General features: G+C 45.2%; 1 protein-coding gene across 1 annotated transcript in view; it reads left to right on the forward strand.

Annotated features, from left to right (window-relative positions):
- TBC1D22B (TBC1 domain family member 22B) overlaps nt 1-11,888 on the forward strand; it is a 64,047-nt gene extending 52,159 nt beyond the window's left edge. The window contains exons 12-13 of the mRNA XM_065885072.1: nt 211-306; nt 10,869-11,888. Of these exons, the coding sequence (XP_065741144.1) occupies nt 211-306; nt 10,869-10,997 (225 nt within the window). The 3' untranslated portion in view covers nt 10,998-11,888. The remainder of the gene's footprint in view (nt 1-210; nt 307-10,868) is intronic.
- Nucleotides 11,889-16,499: the final 4,611 nt, after the last annotated feature.

A 16,499-nucleotide genomic window follows, 5' to 3' on the forward strand; every position in this document is an offset into this window, starting at 1 on the left:
CCTGCCGGCTGTGCAGTACAGCTGCTCGGAAGTTCCCGCCACCTCCTTTCTACCTCTGTGTCTGCCTTAGCCTCATGGGCAGGGCCTCTGCTAAATCTTTTCAGGCCTCTGCTCACCCAGCCATTAAAGGGATGCTGTTCTGCTTTCCCACCTTGCAGAAGGATTGGCTCTGAGAGGGCTTGGAGACCTAACTGTCTTTTCCCTTCCCAGTCTGAACCCGAAGGGTTCTCCCACTTTCATCTCTACGTGTGTGCAGCCTTCTTGATCAAGTGGAGGAAAGAGATCCTGGATGAGGAGGACTTTCAGGTGAGTGGCCTGGAGCTCAGCCCGCACGGGGAATGAGTGTCAGAATGGGAGTCATCCCGCTAGTGGGGCTGTGCGCATAGAAGCTACCACAGCAGGTACCTGGCTGGAAAGAGCAAAGGAGAAAGGATGCTCACAAGAGGGTGCCCTTCCCAGTTGGCAGGAAAGCACTGGGGCCCAGAGTTCTTCAGTGTGAAAGGGTCTTAGTGCCAGAAAGGCTGCAGAGCAGCTGGGCAGGTCTAAGAGACCTTTCAGTCATTTGCTGACCAGCACTGGTTCAATGCCTGCAACATACTAGGCACCACTGAGGGAGTAGGACATAGAGAAAGTTGAACAGAGAACTCTGCTCTTGTAGAGCTTACATACTAGTTGGGGAGAGAAAGTAAACAAAAGCCTAGTACATAGTAAATTAAAATGAATGTTAGAAGGAGATAAGAAATATAAGTTTTTTGAAGGTAGAGTAGGATAAAGGGATTATTAGGTGGTAGGGGAGGGACAGGTTGCAATTTCAAAGTAGTCAGGATAGGCTCACTGAGAAGGTGACATTTGAGCAAAGGCTGGGAGAAGGTGAGGGAGCGAGCCATGTGGACATCTGGGGATCTGCGGGGAGAGCGTCCAGGTAGGAGGAACAGGCTTGCAGAGGCCATGGGGTCACAATGTGCCTGGGCTGTTGGTGGAACCATGATGGTGGCCAGTGTGGCCTGGAGCAGAGTGGCCCAAGGGAAGAGTAGGAAGAAGTGAGGCCAGAGAAGTCACAAGGGACCCAGATCATGGAGGATTTTGTAGCCAGAGTAAGGACTTTGGCTTTTACTCTGAGTGGAAGAGGGTCTTGAGCAGAGGAGGGACATGATCTGACTTACGATTTCAGAGGTTCACTCTGGTGTGGACTGCAGGTGCGGGCAAGGCTGGAAACAGGGAGACCACCCAGGAGGCTAGTGTAAGTCCTCCAGGTAACACACGAGAGTGGCTTAGACCTGGATGGTGGAGTGGAGGTGTGACAAGCGGCCTGAGCTTGGGTATAGAGCCAACAGGAGTAGAGCCAACAGGAATTGCTGAGGAATTGTGTGTCGAGTATGACAAAGGGATGAGTCAGGGTGGCTTTACAGTTTGTGAGAAGCCGTAGGAGGAGCACGTTTACGGAGGAAGATCATCAGGAGTTCAGGTTTGGGCGTGTCGGATTCTTAATGCCGTTAGACATCCGAATGGAGAGCTAGAATAGGGAGATAGACCTTAGGGGTCTGGAGTCGAAAGAGAGCAATCTGGCTGGACATGTATGTTTAGGAGCCTTTGGCTAGACGGTCTTTAAAGCCAGCGCCTTGCATGAGATCAGAAGGAGGTGGGAGTGGACAGAGGAGAGGAGAGGAGAGGGCCGGGCCTGAGCCCTGCACCCTCCAGTGCAAGAGGTCAGGGAGGTGAGGCAGACAGGCCGGGAGGCAGGGAGGTGACCAGTGGGAGCCCAGCGTCCTGGAACCCGAGGGGGGATGTGAAGAAGACTGAAGAGGTGACGGAAGCCAGGCAGCTGCTGCAGGGAGCCCAGGACAGGGGGACGGGGAGTGGGGATTGAGGAGACAGGTTGCCAGGCTCTGCCATCTGCAGAGAGAGAGGCCTGAGGGCAGTTCATGGTGGTAATCTCCGGGGGTGGCAGTGGGCTTTTGTTTTTCTGCTTTGTATGTTGCTGAACTGAGGGATTTGGGGGTTGTTTTTGTTTTTTTGTTTTTTTTTTCGGTACGCGGGCCTCTCACTGTTGTGGCCTCTCCCGTTGCGGAGCACAGGCTCCGGACGCGCAGGCTCAGCGGCCATGGCTCACGGGCCCAGCTGCTCTGCGGCATGTGGGATCTTCCCGGACCGGGGCACGAACCCGTGTCCCCTGCATCGGCAGGAGGACTGTCAACGACTGCGCCACCAGGGAAGCCCGGTTGTTTTTGTTTTAATGGGTAGATATTCCTTTTAAAAATGGGAGGGGAAAAAGCCAGAGGAGGCTGAATGTTTTTCTAAGTTCTAACTGATACCATAGGTGTTCTCAAGAACAGCAGCATCTCCAAATGACCCCCGGGGAAGTCCCACTCTATAATTGGTGTTAGGTGGTTAAAGCACAGAAGCCTGTTCAGCAGATAAATGGAAAGACAGGACCCAATTTGCCCAAGGAAGGGCTTTGGAAGAAAAAAGGAAAGAGTGGGCTTCTGTGAGTAGGTGGTAGCCACGGGGCCGAGGCTGCAGGCAGCGGATAAAGAGCCACAGCTTCTGCCAACCAGCAGCATGTGTGACGCCCTAGGATAAATGAGGACAAGGGCCCCGGACTGGCCACGTGCTGGGCGAGCTGTCAGGTTTGATAATGTGGTTGAGGTGGGGCAGGATATCGAGAGCACGAAGTCTAATTTGGTTATCATGAGCCAGGCTCAGAGGGCCTTGTCACATGTGATAAAAGTGCTTCCGAGATTAGCTCAGGGAGGTGGACGTGATTCCTGGAATGGCTTTTAGCCATTCATAATATCAATAGAGTACAGGACAATAGTCTGTGACTTTAAAACTCTGGTAGACATGGAGGTATTCTATGCTGGGTAGCATATTCGATTATCTGATGGACCTGAGGTCTTTCTGCACTAACCCACACAGTGACAGTGGACTTTTTGTCAGCTTATTAGCACCTCGGCTAGTCCTACTCATAGAGGAGTCTCCCCTCTTTCCTTTGGACAAAACAGAATGGGTGATTAAAGTTCCTCCCAACTCCATAGTTCTATAATTCTATGAATAATAAAAGAAAAACTGCACCTGGCTGTGTTAGGATAGACGAGCGGTGTCCCTTAGGAGACAGAAGCATGGCACGGGTGTGAGGAACAAGGGCAGAAGAGCGTTGTGTGGGGTTGTGAGATGCTGTTCTGTGACCTCTGTAGAGAAAGAAGGCCCGTACGTCCTAACTGCTAAAGGGCTGCCTGCAATTAAATCACTGCAGAGGAAGCTCTGTCGGTGAATACAGGTATCCCAGAGAGCCAAACAGGCCTAGCCTGGGGGAGAGGAGTTTTTAGGGCTAAAAGCTGAGTGACTCGAAGAAAAACCAGGTGAAGTAGCTGCAGGTATAAAAGAGTTGTGGCAGTTCCAGCAGACTGGCGATGTATCACCCTTAAAGAGCAGAGAAGGGGAGCCAGCTGAGGCTATAGGGTGAAGCAGCAACCCTCCTTCTAAAGTTGGGGACTATGCAGAATAGTACAGTGGTTAAGCCACGGTCTCTGGGGCCAGTCTGCCTGGGGTCAAATCCTAGCTCTGCCATTTTTCTAGGTGTGCAACCGTAAGCAAGTAAATTGGCCCTCTATGCCTCAGTTTTCTTACCTGTAAAATGGGGATGAGAGTACTTACCTCCTAGGACTGTTATAAGGATTATACAAATCATTACATGTGAAGCTGTTGGTGTACTTTGCATATGGCCCTCAAAACAGTGGGCTTATTAGCACTAATATTACTTCCTGCAATGTGCTCTGAGTCCAGGGAGCAGTGAAGTGAAGACAGCTTTAGAAACCCAAGTCTCTGAGTAAACCGTGCTAGGCTAATCCTGGGTGAAACCAAGCTGGATGACCAAATGGGGCTGGAGAGGATGTGTTCAGAGGGTGCAGGGGCAAAGGGCGATGCCCCAGCTGTGGTGAGAGTGCCCAGAAGAAAGGCATCTGCCTCTCCCTAGCTGGGCGATTGTCTGGGGTCTGCCTGGGAGAGGGGACCAAAAACTGACACAGGAGGCTCACTTTAAGAGGTTTCTGGGACTTCCCTGGTGGTGCAGCGGTTGGGACTCTGCACTTCCACTGCAGGGAGCACGGGTTTGATCCCTGGTCAGGGAACTAGGATCCCACATCGCAGCGCGGCCAACAACAACAACAAAAAAAGAAGTTTCCTTCCTGAGACCTCTGAGCAAGGGAACCTCAGGTGTGTCCGTGCACAGGGGCTGTAGGGGTAGAATGGCCCCATCCTCTGGGCCATAGGCTGCTTCAAATGAGAGCTTCCAGCAGAGCTGCACCAAGGCTCTTTCATGGTAGAGGGGGCCTCCGCAATTCTGGCCCTCAGCCTGGGCTGGCGTAATAGAATAATGGTGATAATGTTAGGCTGCATCTTATGAAGTTATTTTTATAGGTCAAAATAATCAAGTATTGGCAATTTAATAAGGTTCAATCTAATAATAACTAATTCTTAGTACTTTTAATGCACCAGGCACTATCCTAAATGTCTCTCTATGTTAATTCATTGCAACAGTCCCACAAGATAAGTTGTAATTACTACCCCCATTTCACAAATGGGGAAACTGAGTCACACAGAGATTGACTAGGCCAAGATCACCCAGGGAGTAAGTGTAGAAACCTGGAACCTGTGCTCTGGGCATGGATTATGCTCTGATGCCTCTCCCTCAGGGCCTGGACAGGCACTTCCTGGGGCACGTGAGCTCGGTTTACGTGGTACCTGCTCATGGGCAAGGTTCTTCCACCCCCTCCCCCTCCTCCATTATTATGGAGGTAATAATTTCCTAAATACATTATTTTATGTAAGTCAGAGAGAACAGGCACTTGAGCAAATGCCTGGTCACCTGCAGCCTAAAGCGTCCCCTCAGGAAAAGCAGCATCTTTGAGAGTCTAGGAGAGCATGGGACCCCACAGATGGCTCAGAAGTGATGTTGAGAAGCCCCACACAGGGAACTCTAAGACTAATAACCACAGTTACTTTAAATACATAAAAAGGGAACTGGCAGAGGAGTTGTGGGACAGCTGATGACTCTAAACCAGAGTAGCAGCTGGTCTCAGAATCCTTTGCTTTCATCTTATGGAAGAAAACCTTGGAGAGATTCCCACTCTGAAAGTGACTTTTGTAGGAGATAGGTCAGAGTTATTAAATGAAATAGTGCTAAGCCCGTGGGATGTTCCAGGCCTAAATAACAAACTAAATGTAAATAAATCCCTTGAACCAGATGGCGTCCACCCACCACTTCTGCAGGAACTTAAGGGTAGGATTGTGAAACATTGCCCAAATGCAGGCCCCATCTTCACAGATACCCAGTAAATTGCCAATTTGAATCCTGCCCAAAAGAAGGGTTCAGAGACAACCCTGGGACCTAAAGATCTTCCACCAAGAACAAGCTGGTGTGAGAAAGGGCACGATTCCTCAACATGTAAACAAAACAAACATTGGAGGGGGACACGGCTTTCTCTGGTGGGGGAACTTGCTAAAAGTACTAGGTGCTTTGACATCAGGGAAGCCTATGAATACGTTTGACTGAAAAAGTTTACATACAAGGACATGTTTTTGAAAGTTTTTATTGAGACCAAGGAAATTGTTTTGCTACCTCACTGATTCTCAAAACGAGGGATTTGTTTCAAAATACTTATTTGACTAGGAAAGTATTTTTACATGCCTGAATACACTTAACATTTGCAAAGAATATTCTAGTATTGCTAGGTGATTCTGTACACAGTGTCATATTTAATAGTATATATTTAATGTGACCTGTAAGTTCTTTGCTGTTAATTATCACTCATCCTCTTTGGTTGTCCTTGGCCCTTATTACCGAGTAAAATTAATCAGCTCTTCCAGATTTCCTTCAAACAGCCTCTTCTGTGACTTCTTTTCTTTGCATTCCTTCTCCATCATGCCCCACTTTTCTTACTCCAGGCATGCAGCATATAGTATAGTGGTTATGAGCACAAGCTCTAGAACCAGGTTGCCTGGGTTCAAATCCCAGCCTAGCATTACACTCTGACCCCAGGCAACTTCCTTAACTTCTGTGCCTCAGTTTCCTCATCGGTGAGATGGAGGTAATAATATGTGCCTCATAGAGTTGATGTGAGGATTAAATGTGGTAGTGGAGTACGTGTGAAGAACCCCATCTGGCGAGTAGTAAGTGCTCAGTAAATGATAATTACCATTATGAAGGCTATTATCTTTCATGGTCCCCCTCTTCCTCATCAATTCTTCCATCTGTTGGACATTCTCTAATGACTTTCCCCTGCATTTTTTTCTTACCAAGGCCTCTTTGCTTGCTACCTACTGTCCCTTCTCCTTTGGCCCCCTTGTCTAATCGTTGTCTTCCCCCCATCCCCTCACACATGGCTCAGATTCTTCCTCTGCAATATTCCGTTTCCTTTGGAATCTGTGGATTCTCAGAAGGTACCTTTTTCAGCCATTTCGAGATTTTCTTTTCTGAAAGCCGTTGCCCCCTTCTGTTAACGTGGAAACACTCTCTGCTGTTTGCCCCACAAGTTGTCTTCTCACGACTGTAGTGTTTCACCTGACTGCACGTTATGTTTAGTGCTCCCATGAGCTGGCTTTGTAACATATGTTCAGTTGTTCCCCACCCTAGCAGTGTCTCTTCTCTACCCCTTGATTAAAGCACCTGATTTGTGATTAACACCTTCTTTCCCCACACGTGATAATTTGGTTTCTACTTCTTTATCCCTAATTTATCAATGCATGGACAGGGTTCCCATTGTTACAGCATTGTGTGGGCGGTGCAGTTCCTAGGCATGGCCACCAGGTGGCAGAATGGTTCCTCCACCTAAGCCTCCCTGCCCTTGGGAGAGGTGGGAGGTTGACTTTGGTCAGGGGAAGAAATATTTCAAGGCTTCTGGGAGGTTTCTCGCAAGACTAGAAGAATTGGAAATTACAGGTTGAGCTTCTCCTATCAAAGACTATTCTCTTCTAGAGAGTTCACCCCTTTGTTGGTTATTTTTGCTTGTCAATTATGCAAGTGTGTGTAGCCATTATAGAAAAATTAGAAATACCAATAAGCAGAAAGAAAAAAAAAGTTACCTGAAATCTTACCACACAAAGGTGATATATCTCCTTCCAGATATTTTGCCATGCAAATCCATATGAATAAAAACATATTGTATGTACGTAGCTGTTAATGGAAACATTTTGTATACGTTGTTTTTGTAATGTCTTTTTATCACTGTACAAAATATAGTGGGTGTTCTGTAATGTCAGAAAGCATAGATCTATATGATTTTCCCCATTTTTGTATTTTTTTCACATTACATGAGTACATGCTTGTACAAAAAATGTGAAAACATTAAAATAATAACTTGAATGCAGGGTTTTCCAATTTACAGATTTATCTTTTTATCTTTTCGCTGCGCCACACAGGCCCTCGGTGGTGAAAGTGGCAGTGAAAGCACGGAGTCCTAACCACTGGACCACCAGGGAATTCCCTTGACTTATGGCTTTGAGTTCTGTTCTCAGGCTTGGAAATCTCAGGGACAGGAGTTACAACTAACAAAGTTTGTTGAATGAGAGTATTCAGTGCTGTAGAGATCTAGGGAAATGAGTATTTTTCTGGATGAGCTTTAAGTACCTTTAAAATATTCATGCCCTTTGATACAGTAATTGCATTCCTAGGAATTTAGCCCAAGGAAATCATCTAAAATATGGCTTTTTGCACAAGGATGTTCATTATAATTTCATTATAGTGAAAAGCCAGAAATGATTAAATGCTCAAAGCAGGAAGATGTAAATTATGGTACAACTGCATCATGGAAAATTCTTTGGCCGTTGAAAATGTCTAAAAGGAGTTTTTAATATTAGAGGAAATGCTTATGATAAATGCTAAACAGATTCAAAATTATTTAGAGAAAGTATTTCAGCTGTGTAAAATGTGCAGAAAAAGGACTAGAAGGAAATATGCCAAAACGTTTAAACGTGGCTTCCTCTTGATTATAAAGTTAAGGGTAATTTATTTTCTGATTTTTTACTTTTTACAAAGTAAACAAAACTTTCAACTTCCAGAGAATGTGTATTACTCGAAAAAATATTTTATAAGTAGGTAATATACAAAGACTTTATTGTAATAATTGAAAACAAGGGGACGTATGATGAGAAAAAGTGAAAGTCTCCCATCCCCAAAGGTAACCACTGTTAACAGTTTACCACCTAGCCTTCTAAAAATTTTATATACCTGTGTACATATACAAACATATAGTTGTGTTTTTTCTTTTACCTCAGTGGGATCGTACTATGAGTATTTTTCTGCAACTTGCTTGTTCCCCCGCCCCCCTAAAATGTCTTTGATATCTTTGCACCTTGGCATATGTAGGCCTGCTTCATTTTACAGGTGATGCCTTGTATTTCATGGTTTGGATAACTGGTTTATCTAAGTGTCCCATACTGACAGACACTTCCCTCGTGTCCTTTTCCCCACTATTTGAAGCGATGATGCAGTGCAGACCCTTGTACAGGAGTGTGAATATTTCCTAAGGAGAGGTACATAGAAGTTGAGTTGCTGGATCAGAGACCATGTGCATTTCTGGTTTTTTGTTTTGGTTTGTTTTTGGTTTGTTTGTTTGTTTTGGCTGTATTGCCACAACTTGCGGGATCTTAGTTCCCTGACCAGGGATTGAAACCGGGCCCCGGCAGTGAAAGCTCCAAGTCCTAACCACTGGGCCAGCAGGGAATTACCTGCATTTCTGATTTTGATAGATGTGGCCTGTGTTTGTTAAGATGATATAAACTTGTCTCTTGAAACCAAGACTAGAGAATAACAGTGGTGTAAAACAAGGTAGTTGTTTACTTCTCTTCAGCTAACAGTCTGAGTGTAAGAGTCCAGGGCTAACAGGGCTCCAGAGCAGCAGGGACTCGGATTTCTTCTCTCATGTCGCTCTGCCATCTTCAACACATAGCTTTATTCTTACGGTCTAAGGTGACCACTTCCACTCCTCCATTCATAGCCATTTTCTAGGAAGGAGAGAAGGGTAAGCTTAGGGCAGAACCCAGGAGTTACACTGTCTCCAAAATTGGCCAGAACTTAATCATGCTGGCCATACATAGCCTTGATGTGCTGAGGCACCTTTGTGCCCCGCTAAATTTCTATTACTAAAGGAAGAAATTTTATAAAAGATATGCAGGACTGCTACACTGAAAACTACAAAGCATTGCTGGATGGTGCAAGTCAGCCAAAGGCAGGGTTCTAGCATGTTGGTGGGCCATTGATATTTTGTATATATCTATTCGCATCCATTTTTTCCATTTGGTGGTTTTCCTTTTTTTCTTACTGATTTGTAGGTACTCCTTTTTTTATTGTGGATATTAACCTTTTGTCTTTTATAAGTGTTCTATTTTCTTACAGTCAGTTTCTTATATTTTAACCTTGTTTTTGTGCCTCCACATATTGAGGTTTCAAAATTGTATCAAATCTGTCAGTCTCTTTCTGTCTCTGGGTTTTGTCTTGCTACTATTTCTTTAATAATCAGAAAAATAAGAAGAATATCCAGTTCAGAAAGAAGACAGAGAAAGAATACAAAGTAGCAGCAGAAGCATGGGTAGCTAAATTACAGAGATAACCTAAAGTCTCACATTCATTTTTTTTTAAATTTAATTAATTAATTAATTATAAATTTATTTATTTTTGCCTGCGTTGGGTCTTTGTTGCTGTGCGCGGTCTGTCTCTAGTTGCGGCGAGTGGGGGCTACTCTTCGTTGCAGCAGGTGGGTTTTTCATTGAGGTGGCTTCTCGTTGGCGGAGCACGGGCTCTAGGCGCGCGGGCTTCAGTAGTTGTGGCTTGCGGGCTCTAGAGTGCAGGCTCAGTAGCTGTGACGCACGGGCTTAGTTGCTCCGCAGCATGTGGGATCTTCCCGGACCAGGGCTCGAACCCGAGTCCCCTGCATTGGCAGGCGAATTCTTAACCACTGCGCCACCAGGGAAATCCTCACATTCATCTTTTACTCTAATATCCTCTTTAATAGGCTATCTCCATGGAGCTGTTTGAGGGACCTGGGCTTTGAAAACTGACTAAGATTTACATAGGGAGAGGAGAAAAGAGGAGGTGTTCTAAGCGAAAGGAACAACCTAAATTAAACCCTGGAGGCACAGATAAATGTGGCTGAAGTGGACTTGGCTGGATGAGGCTCATATGTTGGGAACAGTGGGAAATCAGCTGGATAGGTAGGTTAAGGAGAGTCTCAATCAATAAAGTGATTACAAGTGAACATTGGGATTCAGAGAAAGATGTCAAATGCAAAAGGGTACATAGCAGCCTTATCAATAAAGGTTTTGTTTTGTTTTGTTTCCTTAAAGGAAACAAATTAAGTATCTAATAAAAGGGAAAAAGGGAAACGGTTGAGTCAATTAGGGTATAGCCACATGCTAGAATACTGACATTGAGAATAATCATTTTTGAAGGCTGCATGGGAAAACACAAAAATTATAGTAAAAAAGGATGGTCAAAAAGCATGTAAAATCATAATTACGATTACAACTATTTAAAGAAATATGCATGTGAAAAAAGACTAAAAAGGAATACTTTGAAATTAAGAGAGGTATATTTGGATGATGAGTGATTATTTTTCTCTTTTAAAGATCCTTATTTATTGTTGTCATTCTCTATTTATAATATTATTAAAGAAGCAGGTGTTAGTGGATCAGAGACTCAGCAGAGGCTATTCAAGGCTTCCTGAAGGTGAACTAGGGGCCAAGGGCTGTGTGCCGCCTGGGAGGAGGGAGATCAGACCCTTGAGATGCCTGACCCAGGAGAAGAGGCTCCATTCCAGGGCCTGCCGGTCCCTTGGTCAGTGATAAAATGATGAAAGTCCTTTCTTGCATTCCAGGGTCTCCTCATGCTGCTACAAAACCTACCTACGATACACTGGGGCAACGAAGAGATTGGGCTGCTCCTCGCTGAGGCGTATAGACTCAAGTACATGTTTGCCGACGCCCCCAATCACTACCGCCGATAGGTGCTGTCTCCCCGCGGGGACCCAGACTGCCCCCATCTCTGATGGCAATCTGATCACTGTGGCCACTGTGCGAGCCGTGGACCCCGGCCAGGAACCACTCCTGCTGTAAAAAGCTCACATCCGCCACCCAGGTCTTAACTTTTTGGCGTGCCTGTCCACCACTCCATGTCTCCAGATGGCTCTCCTGGACCACTATCAGTATTCCATGACATGTGGATGGGCCCAGCTCTGGGAGAGGACAGAAAAGGAGGTACAGGGTTGTCTGCCCCTTTAAAAGAAACTGGACAGAAGAAGGGGAAGGCTCAGGGTCTCCAGTCACATTGCCCTACATGGACTGGCGGTCTCTTGCCTCCCAGCTCCAACTGATACTGTTGCTTTTTTGTGACATAGTTTGATTTGCTCACAGGTCAAAAACGCCTTATGTTTTCAAAAGACTCCTGGCCCCTCCCCTCTACCCCCAATTCCTAGCCTTTTCCCTTCTGCCCAAGTCTGAGCCAGTGAGGGGCAGCTTTTTAAGACCATTGTTCTCAGATGGAGGAGGCACTGATGCTTATAAGTCTGGGAAGAGGCCTACACCCAAGGGCTAGGAATTTCATTTTTCCTTTTCTCACCAGACATCTGTATGTGTGCCTGCGTCTGTGTGTGTATGTGGGTATACACACCCATCAGCATTTAGTTACACGTCTGAATGTCTGTGTCCAGACTATCCCCATTGCAACCAGCTGGGAAGGGCCCCAGTGACCACATACACAAGCATCCCTTGAGAAGGATCAGGGCGGGGGAGGGAGAAGGGGCTTTTTACCTCTCCAGACCCTTTTTCCATGATGACCCACTCCAAGATACTATGTGTAAATTGTGTTATTATGTATATGGGTAAAGATGTATAAATATATGTCTTCTTTGTAGCAGATATGATTTTATATTTATAATGTGCATCAACATGTGAAAGCAATCTAGGTCACTAGCACAAATGAAGTTGCCAGGCAGGTGGCTTCAGCACCTCCAGGTTGGTTTCTGGGTGCCCTCCTGTGAGGGAAGTGAATGGGAGTCTGCTAGAGTGAGCACAGCCAAGCAGATGGAGCTGCTTTGAAGACCGGGTGGCAGCCAACCCAAGCATCAGTGTCTCAGAGTTTTCTCTCCCTGCCCCCCACCCCTCAATCCCTGCCCCAGGCCTTTGTGGAGCATCTGCCGTGCTCCTTACACGTCTTCAGCGGTCAGAGCTCCCCACCCTTCTCCCCTAGCAGCCTCCCAGAGAGAGGACTACAGAGGCAGAAGCCCTTCTGCATGTTTTAGCCCCTGCCTTTCCCCTGGAAGCTGGGGAGGGCTTTTGTTTTTACATTTTTAAGTCAGCATTGTATTCAAGACAGAAGCTGTGACTGACTGTCAGTGCCAAGGAGAGGGGTTCCTGTGTGTCCCTGGGGTTTTGGGCTCTTCCCAGAGAGAGGTGTTCGGTGTCCCCCACTGTCACCATCACACCCCACAGAGCTCATGAGATGTGTGACCTGTGTTGGATGTTGGGTGTTTGGTAGTGAAGAGGTGGCAGACAGCCGGCACCCTCTTGGAAAGCCAGGCAGTTTTCCCCTGTGGGTAAGGCCCTGAGCCTGCCAGTGAAGCCCACCACACTGGCATTTTACATTTCTCATCGGGAGCTGTTTCTCAGGCATTCTTTCTAGCCCTTTCCTTTTCCCCTTCAGTGTGCCTCAGTAGTCTCCTTCACAGAGTGAGAGGGCTGTGACCCTCCCTCGACGGACTAATTAAAGAAAGACACTTGTGTTCCCAAGTGGTGGTTTTATTTTTTTAGTTTTTATGTTTGTATGGGAAATTGTGGATAAAGTGAAAGAATTGTAAATAAACAGTGTATTTCCTCCTCCACTGCTGATTTTTCTGCCATGGATTTGTGTAACCTGGAACCTAACGTCTCCTTTTCTCAGGTTCTTCGTGCTGACGCCAGTAAGTACGGGGGAGAAGCTTTCTGTAGGGCAGGCAGGGGACCAACAGAAGATAAGGCAGCCTCGGAGGATGCAGCAGACACTTGCTGAGCACATCCTCTGTGCGGGACACTGTGGAAACTACAACAATGAGTAACATGGTCCCTCCTAGCTGACGTTTATAGGGCGCCTTGCCGTGTGCCAAGCACTGTGAAAAACACTTGAGGATTATTTAATTTATCCAAAAAGGAGTATATAATGTAATGGAAGTTAGAAAATGGACTAGAATTTCAGTGCTGTATGAAAGCCTAGAGATACCTAGTTCAACAGCCCTCACTGTTCACAGAGGAAAACCCAACCCAAGGCCAAGGAAGGGACATCAGAATGAGAACTAAGAGGACAGGCCTTCCAGCTTACCTGCACTGTGTTTTTCCCACCAAATCATGCAGAACTAAAATGTTTTCAAAGACTGGCTCTCCATTTAGGGTTTTCATTAAGGTTTTGGTTTTGGGGTTGTTGGTTGTTTTTGTTTGTTTGTGTTTTTGTTTCGTTGGTTGGTTGGTTTTTCTCTTGGTAACCTTACTGTGAAATGTCTCAAGAAAGGCAGTTGACCGCACTTTTCTTCTACAAAGAACAGATTGGAATGGTGGTTTCTCCACCTAGAACGTCTTCCTGGGAATCCCTGGAGAGTGTTTCTTGGTTTCAGTCATTAGGAACTATATTAGGATTAGATTCAGCTACATGTAACACAAACCAAAAATAACAGCAGGGTTTACACAACATGGGAATTTACTTCTCCCTAACATGAAAGTCCAAAAGTAGGCAACCCAGGGCTGGTGTGATAAGTCTGTTTCACAACGTCTTTAGGAACCTGGACTCCTCCAGGTCTTCATGGTCAAGGTGGCAGCTAGCACTCCAGCTACTACATCCACTTTCCAAGCAACTAGATGGATTAAAGAAAGGAGACAGAAAAGAGTGCAGGAAATGTGTGAGCAGTGTTCTATAGAAGTTTCCTGAAGGCTGCTCCATAATATCTCCTCTTACAACTCACAGGCTAGGACTTAGTCCCATGGTAGGTCACACCTAGTTGCAAGGCAGGTTGGGGGATTAGTCTATTCCAGGCCACCATTTGCCTGGCTCAGAATCAGGATTCTATACCATGGAGGAAGGGGAGAACAGATACTAGGATTCAGGTAGCAATCTGTACAATAAGAACTTAGGAAAATAAGTTGAAAATGGAGACCAGACTTTCCCATAAGCATATGGGGGTGGGGGGTAGATCTGACTGAAATTCAAGTGATTGTTCACGATTAACCTTAGAATTTAACCTTTTTCATAAAACATGGACAGTCGGGACTTCCCGGGTGGCACAGTGGTTAAGAATCCACCTGCCAATGCAGGGGACACGGGTTCGAGCCCTGGTCCGGGAAGATCCCACATGCCGCAGAGTAGCTAAGCCCATGGGCCGCGACTACTGAGCCTCTGCTCCTAGAGGTCGTGCTTTGCAACAAGAGAAGCCATAGCAATGAGAAGCCCACACACCGCAACGAAGAGCAGCCCCCGCTCACCGCAACTAGAGAAAGCCCGTGCGCAGCAATGAAGACCCAATGCAGCCAATAAATAAATAAATAAATAAAAATTAACAAAACGAAAGAAAACATGGACAGTATTTCTACTTGGTATTATTTGGATCAAGACCATTAATTGTTCCTGAGGCTGGTAGAGAAAATAACTGACCTGGACTAGCCTTCATTCAAAAATTCTGTTTTTCATTTATGTAGGAAGTTAATCATTTTCTGAAATATGTTTGATCATGATTAGGAAATTGGTGAAAACTTTCAAACTAATCCTGGCATACTTTGACCTGTAGTTTATCTATTCTTTCTGCGATCAAAACCTCCACGGTTCTACTTAAGTAGGCCTTACCTCTGTTTTTATTCATCTGTGAGGGGACAGTGGCACAGATTCTTCGAATAGTGACCGCATTTGCTCCTAGAGGCATGAATCTCATTTTAAGCTTTTGGCTTGTCTTGGATTGGACTTTCCATGTCAAACAGCTTTGTAAAGCTTCAAGGATTGGAGTCAGAGCCTAAGGCCCAGTAACTGAGCTCTTCATTCGTCTCCTCAGGACTTCCAATATTCCCTTACCAGTTGGAGACACTTTTGATTTATTAGACTCACGATGGAAAAGATGAGATTCACAGAGGATCAGAGAACATAAAGCACATTGTACAAGACCAGACTCTTTGGAGCCTGTGCCAGCTTGCCAGGATAGCCACAGCTACAGCTGATCAGAGCATGCCCTTATTTTGGCAAAAGCTGAGTTAGAATTATTGGAAGCAAGGAGAATCCCTGTTGAGTTTGATTCGGCAGGTGGTTTGTGAACTGTGGCTTCTGGGTGATGAATGTGAAAGTCCCTGCTTGAACTGATAGCTGAGGTGGGGAGTCTGGGAGCCAGACTCGGGGGACTCACTGCTTTTGCTGTTGGGATACCACACTTGTCTCTGTAGTGACCGAAACACACCTGTCCTACCCCACCCAGCTATCCGAGAGAGGAAAACCCAGACCTTCTCTTCAAGCCACTGGTCTCCAAAATTTTTCTCCATCCCTTTAACCTATGTCTTTATATCTAATGTGGGATTCTTAAGACAGGATATAGTTGGGTCTTATTCTCTCCGATCCAGTCTGATAATCTCTCTTTTTTTTTGATTTTTGCATTTAGACCATTTACAGGGAATTCCCTGGCAGTCCAGTGGTTAGGACTCTGCACTTCCACTGCAGGGGGCACAGGTTCCATCCCCGGTTGGGGAACTTAAGGTCCTGCATGCCACACAGTGTGGCCAAAAAAATTAAAAAATAGACTTTTTATGAATGATATGGATATGGTTCGATTTAGGTTACCATTTTATTTGTTTTCTGTTCCTGTCTGTCCCCTTTCCTGCCACTTTTTGGATTATTTGAAAATATTTTAGTATTTCATTTTAATATATCTATTGACTTTTGGTTATATCTCTATTCTTTTTAAGAGGTTGCTCTCAGGATTATAATATACATATCTAACTACTTGCAGTTAATATTTTATCACTTCAAGTAAAATGTAGATGCCTCACAACTATATAGATCCTTTTACCCTCCCCCTTTTATGTTATACTGTAGTTGTTGTATAAATTATGTCAAGGTACATTGAAAACCTTACCAGACACTGTTACAATTTTTGCTCTCAATAGTTATACATAATTTAAAGAACTTAAGAGGAGATACTTACAATGTATGTTCTTCCTTAATTCCTTAAGTTCCAAGTTTCCCTCTGCTATTATTTCCCTTCAGCCTGAAAAACTTCCTTGAGCACTTCTCTTAGAGCAAGTATGCTAATTAATTCTCTTAGTTTTCCTTCATCTGAGAATTGTCTTCATTTTGCCTTCATTCCTGAATTTATTCTCTCTGGATATAGTTATTTTCTTTCAGCGTTTTAAAGATGTCCCACTGTCTTCTTGCTTCCACAGTTTCTAATGAGAAATCCACAGCCATTGAAATCATTGTTCTATATCTAATTAATCATTTTTATCAGACTGCT

The sequence above is a fragment of the Phocoena phocoena genome, chromosome 10 (assembly GCF_963924675.1).
Source record: "Phocoena phocoena chromosome 10, mPhoPho1.1, whole genome shotgun sequence".
Classification (NCBI taxonomy): domain Eukaryota; kingdom Metazoa; phylum Chordata; class Mammalia; order Artiodactyla; family Phocoenidae; genus Phocoena; species Phocoena phocoena.